This window comes from Hemibagrus wyckioides, linkage group LG07 (assembly GCF_019097595.1).
Source record: "Hemibagrus wyckioides isolate EC202008001 linkage group LG07, SWU_Hwy_1.0, whole genome shotgun sequence".
NCBI lineage: Eukaryota > Metazoa > Chordata > Actinopteri > Siluriformes > Bagridae > Hemibagrus > Hemibagrus wyckioides.
The window spans coordinates 24,239,901-24,258,255 of NC_080716.1; the positions used below are offsets into that span (position 1 = coordinate 24,239,901).

Consider the following 18,355-nt stretch of genomic DNA (forward strand, 5'->3'; position numbering starts at 1 on the left):
CCAGAATAAAGTGCTTAGTGAAGATGAAGGAATGAACTGCATTTCATGAAGGTCCCGTTTTTATAGAGGAGATTTAAACTGTATATAATAGTGTAGCAATAATCTGTGCATCCCATTAAGTTACAATATACAGAGAGCAGGTAGTTCATATGATCGTGTCCTTTCATGGAGAAACAGGTATCTGCACATTTAAAGTGACCGACAGTGCCGGATTGCAATTTTTATAACAGTTAAAAAATGTCACTGATGACTTTCAAACAAAAAAATTGATTGGGAGAATGAATATACACTATATTGCCAAAGGTTTTGGGACACCCCTCCAAATCATTATATTCAGGTGTTGTTTATCAGGGGTTAGTTCCAGTGAAAGGAACTCTTAATGCTTCATCATACCAAGACATTTTGGACAATTTCAAGCTCCTAACTCTGTAGGAACAGTGTGGGGATGACCCCTTCCTGTTTCAACATGACTGTACACCAGTGCACAAAGCAAGGTCCATAAAGACATGGATGAGTGAGTTTGGTGTGGAGGAACTGACCTCACAGAGTCCTGACCTCAACCTGATAGAACACCTTTAGGATGGATTAGAGTGGAGACTGTGAGCCAGACCTTCTTGTCTAACATCAGTGTCTGACCTCACAAATGCATTTCTAGTGGAATGGTCAAAAATTCCCATAAACACAAGCCTTCCCAGAAGAGTTGAAGCTGTTATAGCTGTAAAGGGCGGAGCCAACTCCATGTTACATTCATGTGCATGTGAAGGCAGACGTCCCAATACTTTTGGCAATATAATGTGTCTATGAATTTATTTATTTATTATTATAATTTATTTATTTATTAAAATATGAGGAACCTGTAGTAGTAATTAATTTATTTAGTTTTATACAGAATTATAAAATGCGTATTTTGTTGCGTTTTTTTTATACAGAAATAAAAAGGAGACTTTTCTGTCACAATATTTTTTTTTTACTTTTACGTTACACCCCTACTATATAGCATACCTTCTCCATTGGCTCGCTCTCCTCTACAGTCTGCAGGAACCTGAGACTCACATTGGCGATGACAGTTAAACCTGCAGTCTGCAAAAAAGAGGACAAGAGGACGTAATATTCAAACGCAGTAAAATACACAAAAACAAACTAATTGTGGTCACATGGTCAGCAACGATACTCCACTACACAGTGGGCATTCAAGCCATGAACAGGCCTAAAGAAAGCATTCCCCACACCAGTCCACCTCCTCCACCAGTCTGGAGTGTTGACACATGGCCGTTTGGGTTCAGGGTTTTATGCTGTTGCTGCCAAATTCTGACCCTCACATCTGTGTGCTTCAGCTGAGATCAGGATTCATCAGATCATGCTGAATATCTTCAACTGTCCAGTTTTGGTGAGTCTGAGCTCAGTGCAGTCTCGGCTCCATGTTCCCGGTTCCATGTTCCCGACTCCATGTTCCCGACTCCATGTTCCCGGCTCCATGTTCCCGACTCCATGTTCCCGGCTCCATGTTCCCGACTCCATGTTCCCGGCTCCATGTTCCCGACTCCATGTTCCCGGCTCCATGTTCCCGGCTCCATGTTCCCGACTCCATGTTCCCGACTCCATGTTCTCTGATCCATGTTCTCGGCTCCATGTTCCCGGCTCCATGTTCTCTGATCCATGTTCCCGACTCCATGTTCCCGACTCCATGTTCCCGGCTCCATGTTCTCTGATCCATGTTCTCAGCTCCATGTTCCCGACTCCATGTTCCCGACTCCATGTTCCCGGCTCCATGTTCTCTGATCCATGTTCTCAGCTCCATGTTCTCGGCTACATGTTCTCGGCTACATGTTCCCAGCTCCATGGACTCGGCTCCATGTTCTCGGCTCCATGTTCTCGGCTCCATGTTCTCGGCTCCATGGTCTCGGCTCCATGTTCTCGGCTCCATGGACTCGGCTCCATGTTCTCGGCTCCATGTTCTCGGCTCCATGGTCTCGGCTCCATGTTCTCGGCTCCATGGACTTGGCTCCATGTTCCCGACTCCATGTTCCCGACTCCATGTTCCCGGCTCCATGTTCTCTGATCCATGTTCTCAGCTCCATGTTCTCGGCTACATGTTCCCAGCTCCATGGACTCGGCTCCATGTTCTCAGCTCCATGTTCTTGGCTCCATGGACTCGGCTCCATGTTCTCAGCTCCATGTTCTCGGCTCCATGTTCTCGGCTCCATGGTCTCGGCTCCATGGTCTCGGCTCCATGTTCTCGGCTCCATGGACTTGGCTCCATGTTCCCGACTCCATGTTCCCGACTCCATGTTCTCGGCTCCATGGACTCGGCTCCATGTTCTCAGCTCCATGTTCTCGGCTCCATGTTCTCGGCTGACAGAAGAGGAACATGAGGTCTACTTTTGCTGTTCCACTTCAAGATTTGGTGTGAACCAGCAGACTGGACATTGGTCAGTGCTATATTATTTATCTGCCCTTATTTATTGTTTTGTCTGTTTGCACTGTCTCTTCTCCTGCAATGTCTCCTGTCCTGTACTGCCATTTATCCTGCACGGTCTCTTCTCCTGCAATGTCTCCTGTCCTGTACTGCCTTTTATCCTGCACTGTCTCTTCTCCTGCACTGCATTTTATACTGCACTGCCTCTTCTCCTGCACTGCCTCTTCTCCTGTACTGCCTTTTATCCTGCACTGTCTCTTCTCCTGCACTGCCTCTTCTCCTGCAATGTCTCCTGTCCTGCACTGCCTCTTCTCCTGCACTGTCTCATCTCCTGTATTGTCTCTTCTCCTGTACTGCCTTTTATCCTGCACTGTCTCTTCTCCTGCACTGCATTTTATACTGCACTGCCTCTTCTCCTGCACTGCCTTTTATCCTGCACTGTCTCTTCTCCTGCACTGCCTTTTATCCTGCACTGTCTCTTCTCCTGCACTGCCTCTTCTCCTGCACTGTCTCTTCTTCTGCACTGCCTCTAGTCCTTCACTGCCACTCTGTGTCTTTATGTTGGACCATAGTGCTGAAGGAATGTTGTTTTATTTCACTGTGTACTGCATCAGCTATAAATGGTTGAAAGAACAAAAGCATGCATTCCGGGATGCTTGTCTTCTCACAACAATATTACAGAGGTCTATCTGAGTTAGTGGATGTAAATGGAAGAGGAATGGATCTCAAAACCTGTAGGAATTCATGTCTGTGGTAACCACACATACGCTTCAGATACAGTAGACAGGTGTGTTAGGGTTCAGAAGGTTCAAACTGAACCTTCATGTGTAACCTTTGACCCAGTAGTGTTTGCAGCTCTCACCTGAGCACTGCAGGCCTTGGCGGAACAGACCCTTCAGCAGCCGGCGGCAGTGTTGACACATTGTGGGCTTTTTGTATGTGTGGATGTGGAAGGTGTGTGGCACCTGGGGTCTGCCCCCTCTAGCCCCATCACACACCCCTAACCACACGGGCCTGTCTGCCCATGATGGGGGCCGAGAGCGTGACGGCTTGGTGAGACTGATCTAGAGCAGAGAGGAGAGAGAAAACAGCATGAATAAAGGAACTTATTTATTATTCCTTTTTCCCTCATCGTTTCTCATTTAAGACATAGAGACTCGGTTACAGATTTATGAGAAAGGAGGTGCTACCTCCTCCAGACTGCCTCCAGTGTGGTTGCTGAGGGAGGTGGCACGAGGACGCGAGGGAGGGAAGAGCGATAGACTTTGGCCACATGGCCGGTACACACGTGAGCAGTCATTAGACAACATCAGTGCACAGCGTTTATGAAAATCTAAACCACAACCTAGAGAGAGAGAGAGAGAGAGAGAGAGGGAGAGAGAGAGAGAGAGAGAGAGAGAGGGAGAGGGAGAGAGAGAGAGAGAGAGAGAGAGAGAGAGAGGGAGAGAGCGCATTGAAATGGTTAACAGACTCAGTTAATAAAAAAAAGATACAGATAATAGATCTTATGGGTAACGACATGCCCACACACTATATATATCTGTCTCAGTGATGTGACACAGTGTGACGTTGTGTTATTTATAAACACGGACAAAGCTTGACTGCATAGATAAATGCTGTAACGTTACAGTCACAGAAATTTGGCACACTCCTAACTCTGGAAAGAGAAATTGCTCTGGACTGGATGAAGAATAGTATCAGATATTGGTAAGAAATATGAATGAGAAGTCGTGTGTGTGTGTGTGTGTAAGTGGTCTTTCAGTACCATGAAAGCTGAGTTTTCTGCCTACAACCAGATAAGATAAGGATAATAGAAGGATAAGATAAGATAAGATAAGATAAGATAAGATAAGATAAGATAAGATAAGATAAGATAAGATAAAATAATATAAGGATAAGATAAGATAAGATAAGATAAGATAAGATAAGATAAGATAAGATAAGATAAGATAAAATAATATAAGGATAAGATAAGATAAGATAAGATAAGATAAGATAAGATAAGATAAGATAAGATAATATAAGGATAATAGAAGGATGAGATAATATAAGGATAAGATAATATAAGGATGAGATAAGATAAGGATAAGATAATATAAGGATAAGATAATATAAGGATAAGATAATATAAGGATAAGATAAGGATAAGATAAGATAAGGATAAGATAATATAAGGATAAGATAAGATAAAATAATATAAGGATAAGATAAGATAAGATAAGATAAGATAAGATAAGATAAGATAAGATAAGATAAGATAAGGTATGGATAAGATAAGGATAGGATAAGATAAGGATAAGATAATATAAGATAAGATAAGGATAAGATAAGATAAGATAAGGATAAGATAAGATAAGATAAGATAAGATAAGATAAGATAAGATAAGATAAGATAAGATAAGATAAGATAAGATAAGGTATGGATAAGATAAGGATAGGATAAGATAAGGATAAGATAATATAAGATAAGGATAAGATAATATAAGATAAGATAAGATAAGGATAAGATAAGATAAGATAAGGATAAGGTAATATAAGGATAAGATAAGGTTAAGATAAGATAAGGATAAGATAATATAAGGATAGGATAAGATAAGGATAAGATAATATAAGATAAGGATAAGATAAGATAAGGATAAGGTAATATAAGGATAAGATAAGGTTAAGATAAGATAAGGATAAGATAATATAAGGATAGGATAAGGATAGGATAAGATAAAATAATATAAGATAAGATAAGATAAGATAAGATAAGATAAGATAAGATAAGATAAGATAAGATAAGATAAGATAAGATAAGATAAGATAAGGATAGGATTAGGATAAGATAAGGTATGGATAAGATAATATAAGGATGAGATAATATAAGGATAAGATAATATAAGGATGAGATAATATAAGGATAAGATAAAATAAGATAAGATAAGGTATGGATAAGATGAGGATAAGATAATATAAGGATAAGTTAAGGATAAGATAATATAAGGATAAGATAAGGATAAGATAATATAAGGATGAGATAATATTAAGATAAGATAAGATAAGATAAGATAAGATAAGATAAGATAAGATAAGATAAGATAAGATAAGGATAAGGTAATCCTTGATTTAAGAATCATGACATATATAGTTTTTTCAAGACATATATTTCACCAAAATGTGTGGCAAATATCAAGTTCATGACAGTGGTTTTAACAGCTAGTCTGTCTTAAAGTCTCGATAGCTGAGTGTGATTTCCTCATGCAGTGAAGGTGAAGGGGACGTAAAATTGAAACACCTTTAAAACGTTTAGTAGGTTGTTGTGCTTTTCTTGCGGTGTTGCCTCCCAACAGAGTGTTCAGATGGACACTCCGTATTTTTAGTCCCTGACCTAGTGAACTAGTATCAGGATGTGTTTCATGCTAGAGACTTTAAAGCATTTCTGTATGTCACTCTGGATAAGAGAGTCTGAGAAATGCCATATATGTAAATGTGAATGCTAGAACCTGACTTGAAAGACGTAAACATATGCTGAATGGTCAAAAGTTTATGACCAGCTGAGCGTCACACCCATATGTGCTTGTTCCCTGCTTTCTGTTCTAATATCCTCCACTCTTCTGGGAAGGTTTTCCAGTAGATATTAGAGCATGGCTGTGGGGATTAGTGATCATTCAGCTACAAGAGCATTATTAATGAGATCAGACACTGAGGTCAGGTGAAGGGGTTCAGTCGGTGTTCCAGTTCATCCCGAAGGTGTTCAGTGCAGGACACTCGAGTTCTTCCACTTCAACCTGAACACACCATGTCTTCATGGAGCTCTGTGCTTCGTGCACGGGGCAGTGAAATGTTCCGAGCCTCTTAGTTCCAGTGAAGCGAAACCGTAGCGCTACAGCATACGGAGCCATACTGTAAAGACAACTGTGTGCTTCTTGCTTTGCGGCAGGAACATGTATGGGTGTAAAGGTCAGGTGTTTGCATACTTTTGGCCACAAATGTCAGCATTTTATCATGTATTATTTTATTTTTTTTCCAAGGGCTCATTTTTCCACCTTGAGTACAAATTTGCAAACTAAAACTTTAGAAATTCAGTTTAAAATGGAAAGATTAAGACCTTAATAGTAAGATTTGAGAATGTATTCATGTATTAAAGCATATGGAGTCATTGATTGAGGTTTCAGATGTTTCTCTGATGTCATTTTGTCAGACCTTTTTATAGGCCACACACTGGCAGTAATTTCAGTAAAGGAAAATGTGCGTTTGTGAACATATGCGTCAGTGAGTGTTACCTTCACACTTCAAGCCCTGTCGGACCAGCCCCCAAAGCATCTCCCCGCAGTGGTGACAAAATGTAGGTGTGCGATAAGACTGGACCACCAACGAATGTGGGCGGAACTTCACCTCGGTCAGAGATGCAGAAGCTGAAAGGGGTCAAAAAAGAGTCAGGTCGGATATCAAACTCTGAGCAGTGTAAGATTCAACGTGTGTGTGTGTTTGTGTGTGTGGGTGCTAACCAGCAAGTACCACCTCCACCAGGTCTCCATGTTGCAGGTAGTGTTGCTCTGAGAGTCTCTGGAGGATCTGCTCTGATGTGGGATCGTGTCGGAAAAGCAGCAGCTTCTCACCAAGACCTATTATACTCCAATCAGGGGCCTTTACACGCAAACAGAAGCAGGAGGTTCATTCAAAGTCACATTACAAAAAAACACACACAAAGTAGAAGAAACACACGGATCCTGTAGAAGATGTTTATTTAATGTTTACTGAAGGAGTATCCAGTATCAGCGCTTTCTCAGAGTTAAAGATAAAGTTTCTTGTCTTCATTTTAGAGGAGGTTGTGCTTTCCGGTTTCTCAGTAACATAACAGGCTAAGTTGTTTTGTTTTGTTTTTCAAGAGAACGAGAGAAAGAAGAAAGAGAGAGAGAGAGAGAGAGAGAAAGAGAGAGGCTGGTGAGGTGAAGGAGCAACTCTTTGTAGTCGGTATAACAGAAGTGATGACAGGAACTAACTTGTTTTGCAGACCTACGCTTAACAGTATACGTCTTGTTCTTTAAAAAAATAAGAAAACTCCATTGTTAGCAAACCCGATGTCATAAAGGAAGAATGAAAGCGTTATGGGTCATGCTGTTATAGGAAAATAATCAACATAGTGTTGTATAATTTTTCCCTGTAAAAGTCTAAAGACGAAAGAAGTCCAGGTGCTGAAGTGCAAATTGCACGTCTAACAAGAGCTTCTCAAGTCATCGGTATCTCGAATGTCAACATAGCCACAAAGGTCACTGGTGATGAGACTGAAGAGATCTTTATTGTGTTTGAAAAGAGGTAAACATACGCTGTTTACACTGAACTGAAGAACTGGAAAAAGGAGCAACAAAGCTCTTTTGTGTTTTTTTTTTGTGAGATGAGAGAGACAGATGATTTAAAACCTACGCATCCGTCCATAAACACTCTGCACATACCCTCTGGTATCTCGCTCTGCTCTATTTTACAGCCCCTGACACACTGCTATTCTCACACGACCAGGCAGCATATCGCGTCTCAGATCTCAGTGTGACGCATACACATGCACACGAACATTCGGAGGACTGAAATCAGATGGCAGAGATAAGTGGTAGACTTTGAGCTCTAGAGCAATTCAGTCTGCTTATGTGAAAGCAGGTCAGATGCTCAGCTGCGAGTCGGCCGGAGGTGATGGCGCAGAGCCCCGGAAAGCAACATGACTTGAAATGTCAAAGCTTTCTTTTGTAATTTAAATTAAGAGGAAATGACTCAAAAAGTGTGTGTGTGAGAGAGAGAGAGTGTTAGACCGTGGAGGAGGGTAAAGATACCGACGCTGACTCGAGTCTCCCGGAATAAGACAAAAGCATGATAAAAATAAACAAAGTGACTGTTAAAGCTGTGCGTTTAGTGATGTCAGAGCAGGCACAAGGAGGTGTGTGTGTGTGTGTGAGATTTATGCCTTCTCATATAAGTCATGCTGTGTGGGAAATGGTTATGACTATGTTCTAGGAAAATTAAATGTTAAGGCATGATCAGTAATATTCGGTTAACCTTGGGTTCTCCTCACATTCTATCTATCTATCTATCTATCTATCTATCTATCTATCTATCTATCTATCTATCTATCTATCTATCTATCTATCTATCTATCTATCTATCTATCTATCTATCTATCTATCTATCTATCTATCTATCTATCTATCTATCTACACTATATTGCCAAAAGTATTCGCTCACTTGCCTTGACTCGCATATGAACTTAAGTGACATCCCATTCCTAATCCATAGGGTTCAATATGACGTCGGTCCACCCTTTGCAGCTATAACAGCTTCAACTCTTCTGGGAAGGCTGTCCACAAGGTTTAGGAGTGTGTTTATGGGAATTTTTGACCATTCTTCCAGAAGCGCATTTGTGAGGTCACACATTGATGTTGGACGAGAAGGCCTGGCTCTCAGTCTCCGCTCTAATTCATCCCAAAGGTGTTCTATCGGGTTGAGGTCAGGACTCTGTGCAGGCCAGTCAAGTTCCTCCACACCAGACTCTGTCATCCATGTCTTTATGGACCTTGCTTTGTGCACTGGTGCACAGTCATGTTGGAAGAGGAAGGGGCCAGCTCCAAACTGTTCCCACAAAGTTGGGAGCATGGAATTGTCCAAAATGTCTTGGTATGCTGAAGCATTCAGAGTTCCTTTCACTGGAACTAAGGGGCCAAGCCCAGCTCCTGAAAAACAACCCCACACCATAATCCCCCCTCCACCAAACTTTACACTTGGCACAATGCAGTCAGACAAGTACCGTTCTCCTGGCAACCGCCAAACCCAGACTCGTCCATCAGATTGCCAGATGGAGAAGCGCGATTCGTCACTCCAGAGAACGTGTCTCCACTGCTCTAGAGTCCAGTGGCGGCGTGCTTTACACCACTGCATCCGACGCTTTGCATTGGACTTGGTGATGTATGGCTTGGATGCAGCTGCTCGGCCATGGAAACCCATTCCATGAAGCTCTCTGCGCACTGTTCTTGAGCTAATCTGAAGGCCACATGAAGTTTGGAGGTCTGTAGCGATTGACTCTGCAGAAAGTTGGCGACCTCTTCGCACTATGCGCCTCAGCATCCGCTGACCCCGCTCCGTCAGTTTACGTGGCCTACCACTTCGTGGCTGAGTTGCTGTCGTTCCCAAACACTTCCACGTTCTTATAATACAGCTGACAGTTGACTGTGGAATATTTAGGAGCGAGGAAATTTCATGACTGGATTTGTTGCACAGGTGGCATCCTATCACAGTTCCACGCTGGAATTCACTGAGCTCCTGAGAGCGACCCATTCTTTCACAAATGTTTGTAAAAACAGTCTGCATGCCTAGGTGCTTGATTTTATACACCTGTGGCCATGGAAGTGATTGGAACACCTGATTCTGATTATTTGGATGGGTGAGTGAATACTTTTGGCAATATAGTGTATCTATCTATCTATCTATCCATCCATCCATCCATCCATCCATGGATGGATCGACCTACAGATATCTGCTCAGAAGAAAGATATGAAGATGTGGACCAGCAACATGCAACCAATCAGTATTTAGAGTTAATTAGACTCGAGACTCGTTACCTGCATTTAGGGGGCGTGGCTTAGGAGGGAACCACTGAAGGACGTGGCTGTACTTGATTTTTTGAGTTTCAAAAAAAAATAAAATAAAAACAAATCCAAGGTTTTATAGATGTTATATTTAATGTAAAAATGTTTAAGCATACAAAATCACCTCTGTAGCTCAGTGTTCTGTAACACAAAGCCTAAGCAAGACCCGTGTGCTAGTATTATTATTATTATTATTATTATTACTATTATTATTATTATTATTATTAAAATGATAGTGTTATTATTTTAATATTACTCTTGCTCCGGTTTCTGGATCACGCACAACTGAATCTTAATTTTTTTTTTAAATTATCTTCAGACTTTATTAAAAACATCCTAGACAAATACAAATAAATAACAAATATATAAAATCTATTAAATTATATACAGGTTTCTGGGAAAAATCAGTGTGCTAGGACAAAACCTCAAAAATATCCAGTGTAGTAAACACTACACAGAGCATCTATTCATTACTGTTCAAGCTTTACTGTAAATCTTTTCATGTGTAATATGTAATAAGCGAGAGTGGCACTAGCAAGCCAGACCTCAAATGTCAATTATCGGTTACATTTGTTTTCAGTAAGTGTGGCCTAGAACTTTCTACTTTAACAGAAAGAGGTCAGTTCACTGGCACAGCCAGACTGACCACAGCCTACTGACAGATTTCCAACATAACAGATTATTATAAATAACTTACCACTACATAAGTCACACAGGACTGTTTAATAAAAGCTAAAAGGTTTTTGCCAGGTCTCAACAGGTCTCAACATCCTGAAGCGTGTAGCCAGAAAAGTGTACAAAAGATATCAGGTGCCTCGTCTATGAACTTCAGTATACATTACATGCTGAAAGGTAGCTAACTAGGAATGTCGGTGCATATGAAAATATTATTCAGAATGAACAGATGTTGTGTTTGTAATGAATATGAGTGCAGATGGACACTATAGGAGGTGCACTACTCTTTGTATTTACTGAAGTCAGGTGTGAAGGGAAGCGTCAGTTTAACTCGATAAAAGTCTATTTGTATCACGCTTTTAACAGTGGAACATTGTCTCAAAGTAGCTTTAGAGAAATTCTGAATAAAAGTCTAAAATTACATCTATATATATACCTAATGAGAAATTCCTCTCAGCAGAGTTTCCAGGATGATGGTATCCTAAGTTTGTGACCTAGTGGCTGTGGTAGCTGAAGTGGTTAAGGCTCTGGGGTCGTTGACCGAAAGATCCGGATTAAAGCCACTGCACCTGCCAAGCTGCCACCATTGGGCCCTTGAGCAAGGCCCCCGAACCCACCCTGCTCCAGGGGCGCTGCATCATAGCTGACCCAGCGCTCTGACCCCAACCCCCAAGGATGGGATATGCTTTCATTGTGCAGTAATGTATATGTGACTACTTAACTCTTAGTGTTGATGTATTTCAAAGCACTTGTGTATATAACTCTGGATAAGAGCGTCTGCCAAATGCCAGAAATGTAAAATGTAAGCCTGAAGCAATGGTGGTAAGAAAAAAAAAAGCAAAAACAAGCAAGTGGTCAGATACGAAGCTTATAAGACAAAGACCATGCTCATTAACTAGCATACTACTTCCTGGTTACAGCCACAGTAATACAATAAGGCTAAAAGCCTGTGGACACTGACCATCACAACCAGATATTCTTCTAGAACATTTCTTTCAAAACTATAGGTATTAATATAGATTAAGTCCACCTTTGCTCCTCCACTCTTCTGGGAAGGTTTTCCACTAGATGTTGGAGAATAGCTGTAGGGATTTGTGATCAGTGAGATAATGGTGGAGTTGGAGCTCCATTTCATCCCAGAGGTGTTCAGTTCTTACCACTCCAACTCCAACCTGAACACACCATGACATGATAGAGCTCGCTTTAAGGCATTAGTATACAGGAACAGGGTTTTGGCCTCTTAGTTCCAGTGAAGGGAAGATCTTCATTCTAGACAACTGTGTGCTTTCAAATTTGTGGCTACAGTTTGAGGAAGAGTCATGTGATGGTCAGATGTGCAATTATAGTCTATTTCTGGAAACACGGTTAACCGAAATTGAAAAATAAGCAACGTTTAGCTGAGAACAATTATGAAATCGAGAGATGTAGCTGAGATCGAGGATCTGTGAAAGGCGAAATTTAGTACATACAGTCCACATGCATGGACGGTCAATCTAAGGCAGGTTTGAGGAAAACATAAACCACCTTTAAATCACTTAATAAAACTAAACCATTACAAGTACTCTTTATAAGTCTAGGTTTCTGCCACACAACTCGTTTTACAGCATCAACTTCTATCCACCACAAATAACCCCTGATCACAGCAATAAAAAAACAATATGTAGACAAAAAAAAGACACAAAAACCAAAAAAAATCCTTTAAATCCACAATCATTAGTAATGTTAATAAATTAGCAGCTTGGTGTTGTGAATAAAATGCCATCAAGAAGTGTGACTACATCGATAAAAAGCCGAACTTCTGGTATTCTGGAGCATTCAGGTGTGTGTCTACATCATGCTAAGAAGATAGAACATCAGCCATGAACACAGAGAAGCAGTAGTTCCTGCTCATTTATATGGAGAGGGTTATAAGGCCAAGTAAATTCAGCTCACGGTCCAACTGTTTAATGCTCCAAGGAAGAAATAAGCCTGAAGAGCTACTGAAGGCTTGGGTAAACACATTAAAACCACAAAAGGTCTGGATTATATGCTTTGGAATGATTAATCCAAGCAAGAGATGTTTTGCAATCATGCATAGTTCTGGTCTGGTGAAAACCAAACACAGAAAAGCCACCAAATACACCTGATACCAACTGTTTGCCGTCACAGGATGTGGGAAACTTGCATTCACTGAACCAACAATGAACTCCACTTTATATCACACAATTCTTCAGAAAATATCACACCATCTGTCCAACCATCTAAGCAAGGCAGGAAAGTGGGTCATGAAACAGGACAACGATCCCAAACTCACCAGCAAATTGATATCGGAATGGCTAAAGAAGAAAATAATGAAGACGTCGAAGTCCAGATGTCAACACCACTGCGATGAGGCAGAGAGATGCCCTCTAACGACCTCAAGCAAGGTTTTGTAATACGAGTGGGACACAGTTTCTCTATAAAACTCCTTTACGAAACACTACATATTGTTGAATTGTATAATTCATGTATTTTTGAACGTTGGTTGAGAGAACAACTATTATATGTTGAAATCTATTGGCGTGTTGTTGGGTTTTTTTTTTTTTATGAGAACCACACAGTTAGCCACGATAACCAAAAGCATAGACCAGAAGGTGCAAGACCTTCTTTTTCCCATGACTATATTGTCACACAAATAACTGCACGAAATCCCAAATGAAATTCATATTTTTGTATCAGATGCTGGACTCTTAAGCTTAAAAAGCTTTGTTTATATTATTATTTTTTAATCATTTTTTTTAAACTCCCTAGAATAAAATTATACACATAATGAGATTTTCTATCATTTTTGTCATCCACATTAAAAAAATGATAGACTTGAAGGTTAACTTTTTTTTTTTTTTTTTTTTTTTTTTATTTACAAAGGATTTAATTTTCATTTTAAGGTGCTAAAGTGTTTTTTTTTATTTTTTTTTAATCTTTTTTACTCATAGTAATTCATTTTAAATGTAAGTCATATTTAGAAAACATTTTTTAAAAATTCATTTTAATTTTAATTTTAAGAGGATGGATATGTTTTAATTGATATATGCATAAAATAGATTTCAAAAAAATAAAATAAAACACCTTTAATTTTAGGCCGTGGCTATAAACATACTGCATGTATCCCTGGAGAAAGTTCTAGCTTTGACTGAAATTACAACCATTGTGAAAACTCCATTATAGCAAAATATATGCTCAATTTTTTTTTTTTTTTTTTTTTTTACGCTGACATTAAACTAGGTGACGGAGACGAGCAGCACTTCACAGAGACATCCGAAACCAGCGCACTGAAGAGCAAAAACAAAAACAATTAACTGATGCAGCTTTGATTTTCATCCCACTCACATGTCTGAGATCATCCCAGCATCACAAGCTTCTCTGTATGCACAGATCTAATGTTTTACTGCACTGTGTGTGTGTGTGTGTGTGAGGGGATAGGACACAAGTCCAGGACACCTGAGAATCTGTTAATATTACCACACTGTGAGTGAAAGAGTGCGTGTGGTGTATGTCTGTACATTAAGAATCTGCCTATGTATATGTATACAGTCGTGGTGCACATATGAGCATTATTATGTGTTCATCTGGCTGCAGGAGCTCGAGCAGAGGACAGACACAGTATGGGGTGGTGTGTGTGTGTGTGATGTGAAGACGTGTCTGTGGTTGGAAAATGAACCACACATGCTGAAAACCACACAGCAGTCATGCTGACAGCAGCAGCAGGCACACAGGTCAGGTACTGCGATTATGACTCTGTGTATGCGTGTGTAGTAACACCATGTAGGCCATCTAGTAGCAAATCAGCTGTACACACACACACACACACACACAGCAGGAATCCGATCTGTTCCCTGTCCAGTATACCAATATAGTTAATGAGGTTGAGTAAGCACATTAATTCAGCTCTTTCGCTAGTCGATGCCATGAAATTACACCACGTTCTCGAACCGTCACGTAGGCACCTTGCAGGAAGTAGCATCAGCGTTTTGAACTGTTACACCACAGCGCTGCTCGTTTCTTGACATTTATTGGTCAAAGGTAAGGAAGCTGGTTCGTTTTCTATGACAGCACTGACACTAGTACCAGATCTACCTCAAATCAGACGTTAATATTTAAGCACTGACTCATTTAGACATGAACTTTTCTCATGCATTTATTTATTAAATTTTTTCTCATGCATTAATGAAATTTATTTATTTATTTATTTACGTGTAGAAATGGGCTTTAGAAATCCGACAGGCTTTACTTAGAACTGCAAAATTCGTTATATGCTGTATTAATTAGAATCATATATATAAGGCATAACATTATGACCACGTGCCTAATATTGTGTTGGTCCCCCTTTTGCTGCCAAAACAGCCCTGACCCGTCGAAGCATGGACTCCACTAGATCCCTGAAGGTGTGCTGTGAAATCTGGCACCAAGGTGTTAGCAGTAGATCCATTAAGTCATGTAAGTTGTGAGATGGGGCATTGATGGGCCCCACCTCAAAACTTACAAGGACTTAAGGGACTTAAAGAATAATTTTGATAGATACTGACCACTGCAGACCGGGAACATCCCACAAGAGCTGCAGTTTTGGAGATGCTCTGATCCAGTGGTCTAGCCATCACAATTTGGCCCTTCATCAAACTCGCTCAAATCCTTACACTTGTCCATTTTTCCTGCTTCTAACACATCAACTTTGGGGACAAAATGTTTACCTGCTGTACCTATATACCTACTCTATATATATATAGATCATCTGACCAGATGCAATTTCTACGAGTATGCTCCACAATTTTGCCAAAAACGATATGCTGTTGATTTAAAGGAGAAACATCTCGAATTCATATTTATGAGTTTATTTGTAAATATATTGTCTTTATAGTGTCCATAGTGCCAAGAGAAAGCTCCAAAGACCCAGAGTGTGAGAGCATTTAGTATAAAACTGATGGATATAGATTTACATAGCTATAGTACACATATTTTTTGTCACATTACTGCTGTAGGATTTTTCTTGTAGAAGAACGTGAAATGATGTGTACCAAACAAACAACAGCTGTATCATCAGTAGGTATGACGGTGTAGGATATCATGTTAGTCGCCATGTTAATGTACACGCTTTCTTTTTGCTCGGATCTAAACGCATGGAGGAGACACTTCCTGTTCTAAGTGCACCTGTAAATGGCTAGACCTCTCTCTTCTCTCTCTCTCTCTCTCTCCTGAAATCTAGGTCATGGATGTGTCAGGATTCGAACTCAAATACAAAGTGCATACGTCGAGAGACACCACTCTAGAGCTGATATTTATACAGTTTACAAATCCAGCAGTAACTTTCACTCCTGCAACGTCATCAGCATCCGTCATGTCACTGTGTCATCGAGTCGTCTCAACTGTCTTGTAAAACTGACTTTAAAAAAGAGATTGAAAGTAAAGCCAATGTCATTATTTCAAGTGTATTTAAAGCTAATCCATAGTTATGCTATGTGATGTTTCGGGTTAGTTCTTGTTATCCATTAGGTTAGAGCAGCCATAAATGCCGCTGCTTTTCACCTAATATAAATAAATAGACCCGAAAGCACTGCAAAAACGGTTCTGTCCTGAACCTACAAACTGTTACAAAGTGCTGACACTGGAAACCCCTTCCTACATTAAATAAACCTTTCCTTACAGCAAACTTATAACATATACGAGTGTTTACTATATAAATGACTTTTTTCTTGTTTCTGGGAAAAAAGTGTTATTTTCCCATTCTTTGTAACCCAAATAAAGAGAAATCACCCATCTTAGCCATGGAAGTTGGGCAGTTTTTTTTTAGTAAAATGGGCTAATTTTGAGGTTTTGGTCTCTTAAAAGCCCGAACCCAAACTTCAAGAAGCTTAATGGGTATTTTTTATGATTTTCCATCAAAAGTAATTGGAAAATTCACTACCCAGGAACAAAAATCGTGTTACTATTATCATAAACCTGTGTAGTATTGTCAGAACTGCTGTTATAGAAAATTAATAAACACCTTCTGACCAATCAGAACTAAGAAATCAACTGCGCTGTGGTATATCGGATGGTGAAAAGTAAAATAAACAGCAAATATTAAATCCAGTGACAATAAAGCAGCTTGCAATAACAGAAATGGGGGAAAAAAAGAAGACATTTTGTAATGTGGTCAGTGGACACTTTCCTACCTTCTTCTCGATTATATCTGCCGCTATTTTCTTGGCGCTTTTGAAACTTAGCCGGCCTCTGGGCACTTTGACCTGTTCTTTAAACAGACCTATTTGGAAGTAGACGTAAACGGGCCGTTCGTGGACAGACTCCATCCCCACAGACATCTGCGAAAAGCAATCTTTTAAGAGATAGAGAGAGAGAGAGAGAGAGAGAGAGAGAGAGACAGAGTGAGAGAGAGACCAAAGAATGATGAAGCTCAGGTTGATTCTTTAACATTAGCTGAAGAAGAGCCTCATATTTCTTTCATGCAAGGCTGACAGGAGACCACAGAACTGAAAAGGCGCCTGAATTGCTCATGAGGACACGAGAACGGACAGTGCAGCTGAAAAAAAAACTGGAGTGAAAAGCTAAAGTGAATCATCTGGCTTGAGCTTGAGTAATGAAGAGCAGCTCACTCTTTTATGGCCTGGGTGCAAAACTGCGACCACAAACTCAAGGAAATGATCTGACTGAGAACAAACCAACGCAGACAAAAGCAAGAGCGTGCAAAAATGGTGAAAAAGGCAACAACAAGGTACTTACTGGAAATGCCAGAGTCCACAGAATCCTGCTCCACCCCGGCAGCCATTTTCTCTCACCTTGGTGAGGGAGAAATAACACCTCTCTGAAGACCCCTTTGTTTTCTGCTGCTGTCGCATGTCACACTGGTTTCCTTTTTGTGAGGCGTACTTCACTAATGAGACTCTGACAGAAGACAGGAAACTCAACACACACTCGCATGCACACACACACACACGTTTTTTTTTGTCTCAGTGACAATAAGGCTTCTCATCACACCATTGGTACGTTTTCAAACACATTCATGACATCACAGAGGATGTGTCATTTGGAATATTAAGAATATCTGTAAGGATATATATATATATATATATTTATTTATTTATATACAGTGAGGGAAAAAATGATTTGATCCCCTGCTGATTTTGTATGTTTGCCCACTGACAAAGAAATGATCAGTCTGTAATTTTAATGGTAGGTGTATTTGAACAGTGAGAGGCAGAATAACAACAAAAACATCCAGAAAAACACATTTCAGAAAAGTTCTACATTGATTTGCATTTTAATGAGTGAAATAAGTATTTGATCCCCTATCAATCAGAAAGATTTCTGGCTCCCAGGTGACTTTTATACAGGTAATGAGCTGAGATTACAGTCTCAGGGAGTGCTCTTAATCTCAGCTCATTACCTGTATGAAAGACACCCTGTCCACAGAAGGAAGCAATCAATCAGATTCCAAACTCTCCATCATGGCCAAGACCAAAGAGCTGTCCATGGATGTCAGGGACAAGATTGTAGAGCTACACAAGGCTGGAATGAGCTACAAGACCATCGCCAAGCAGCTTGGTGAGAAGGTGACAACAGTTGGTGCGATTATTCCCAAATGGAAGAAACACAAAAGGACTGTCAGTCTTCCTCGGTCTGGGGCTCCATGCAAGATCTCACCTCA

The 18,355-nt window shown here is 40.2% G+C and overlaps 1 protein-coding gene across 2 annotated transcripts in view; it reads right to left on the minus strand.

The window, feature by feature from the left end:
• The window catches only part of LOC131355745 (serine/threonine-protein kinase D3-like), a 24,644-nt gene extending 6,938 nt beyond the window's left edge, over nt 1-17,706 (minus strand). Inside the window, exons 1-7 of one of the 2 annotated variants that reach the window (XM_058394200.1) lie at nt 17,431-17,706; nt 16,866-17,026; nt 6,907-7,045; nt 6,682-6,813; nt 3,607-3,761; nt 3,279-3,480; nt 1,003-1,080 (exon numbers count right to left, since the gene is read on the minus strand). In XM_058394200.1, the coding sequence (XP_058250183.1) occupies nt 1,003-1,080; nt 3,279-3,480; nt 3,607-3,761; nt 6,682-6,813; nt 6,907-7,045; nt 16,866-17,026; nt 17,431-17,476 (913 nt within the window). In that variant the 5' untranslated portion in view covers nt 17,477-17,706. The remainder of the gene's footprint in view (nt 1-1,002; nt 1,081-3,278; nt 3,481-3,606; nt 3,762-6,681; nt 6,814-6,906; nt 7,046-16,865; nt 17,027-17,430) is intronic. The other variant, XM_058394199.1, reaches the window with a different exon arrangement.
• Nucleotides 17,707-18,355: the final 649 nt, after the last annotated feature.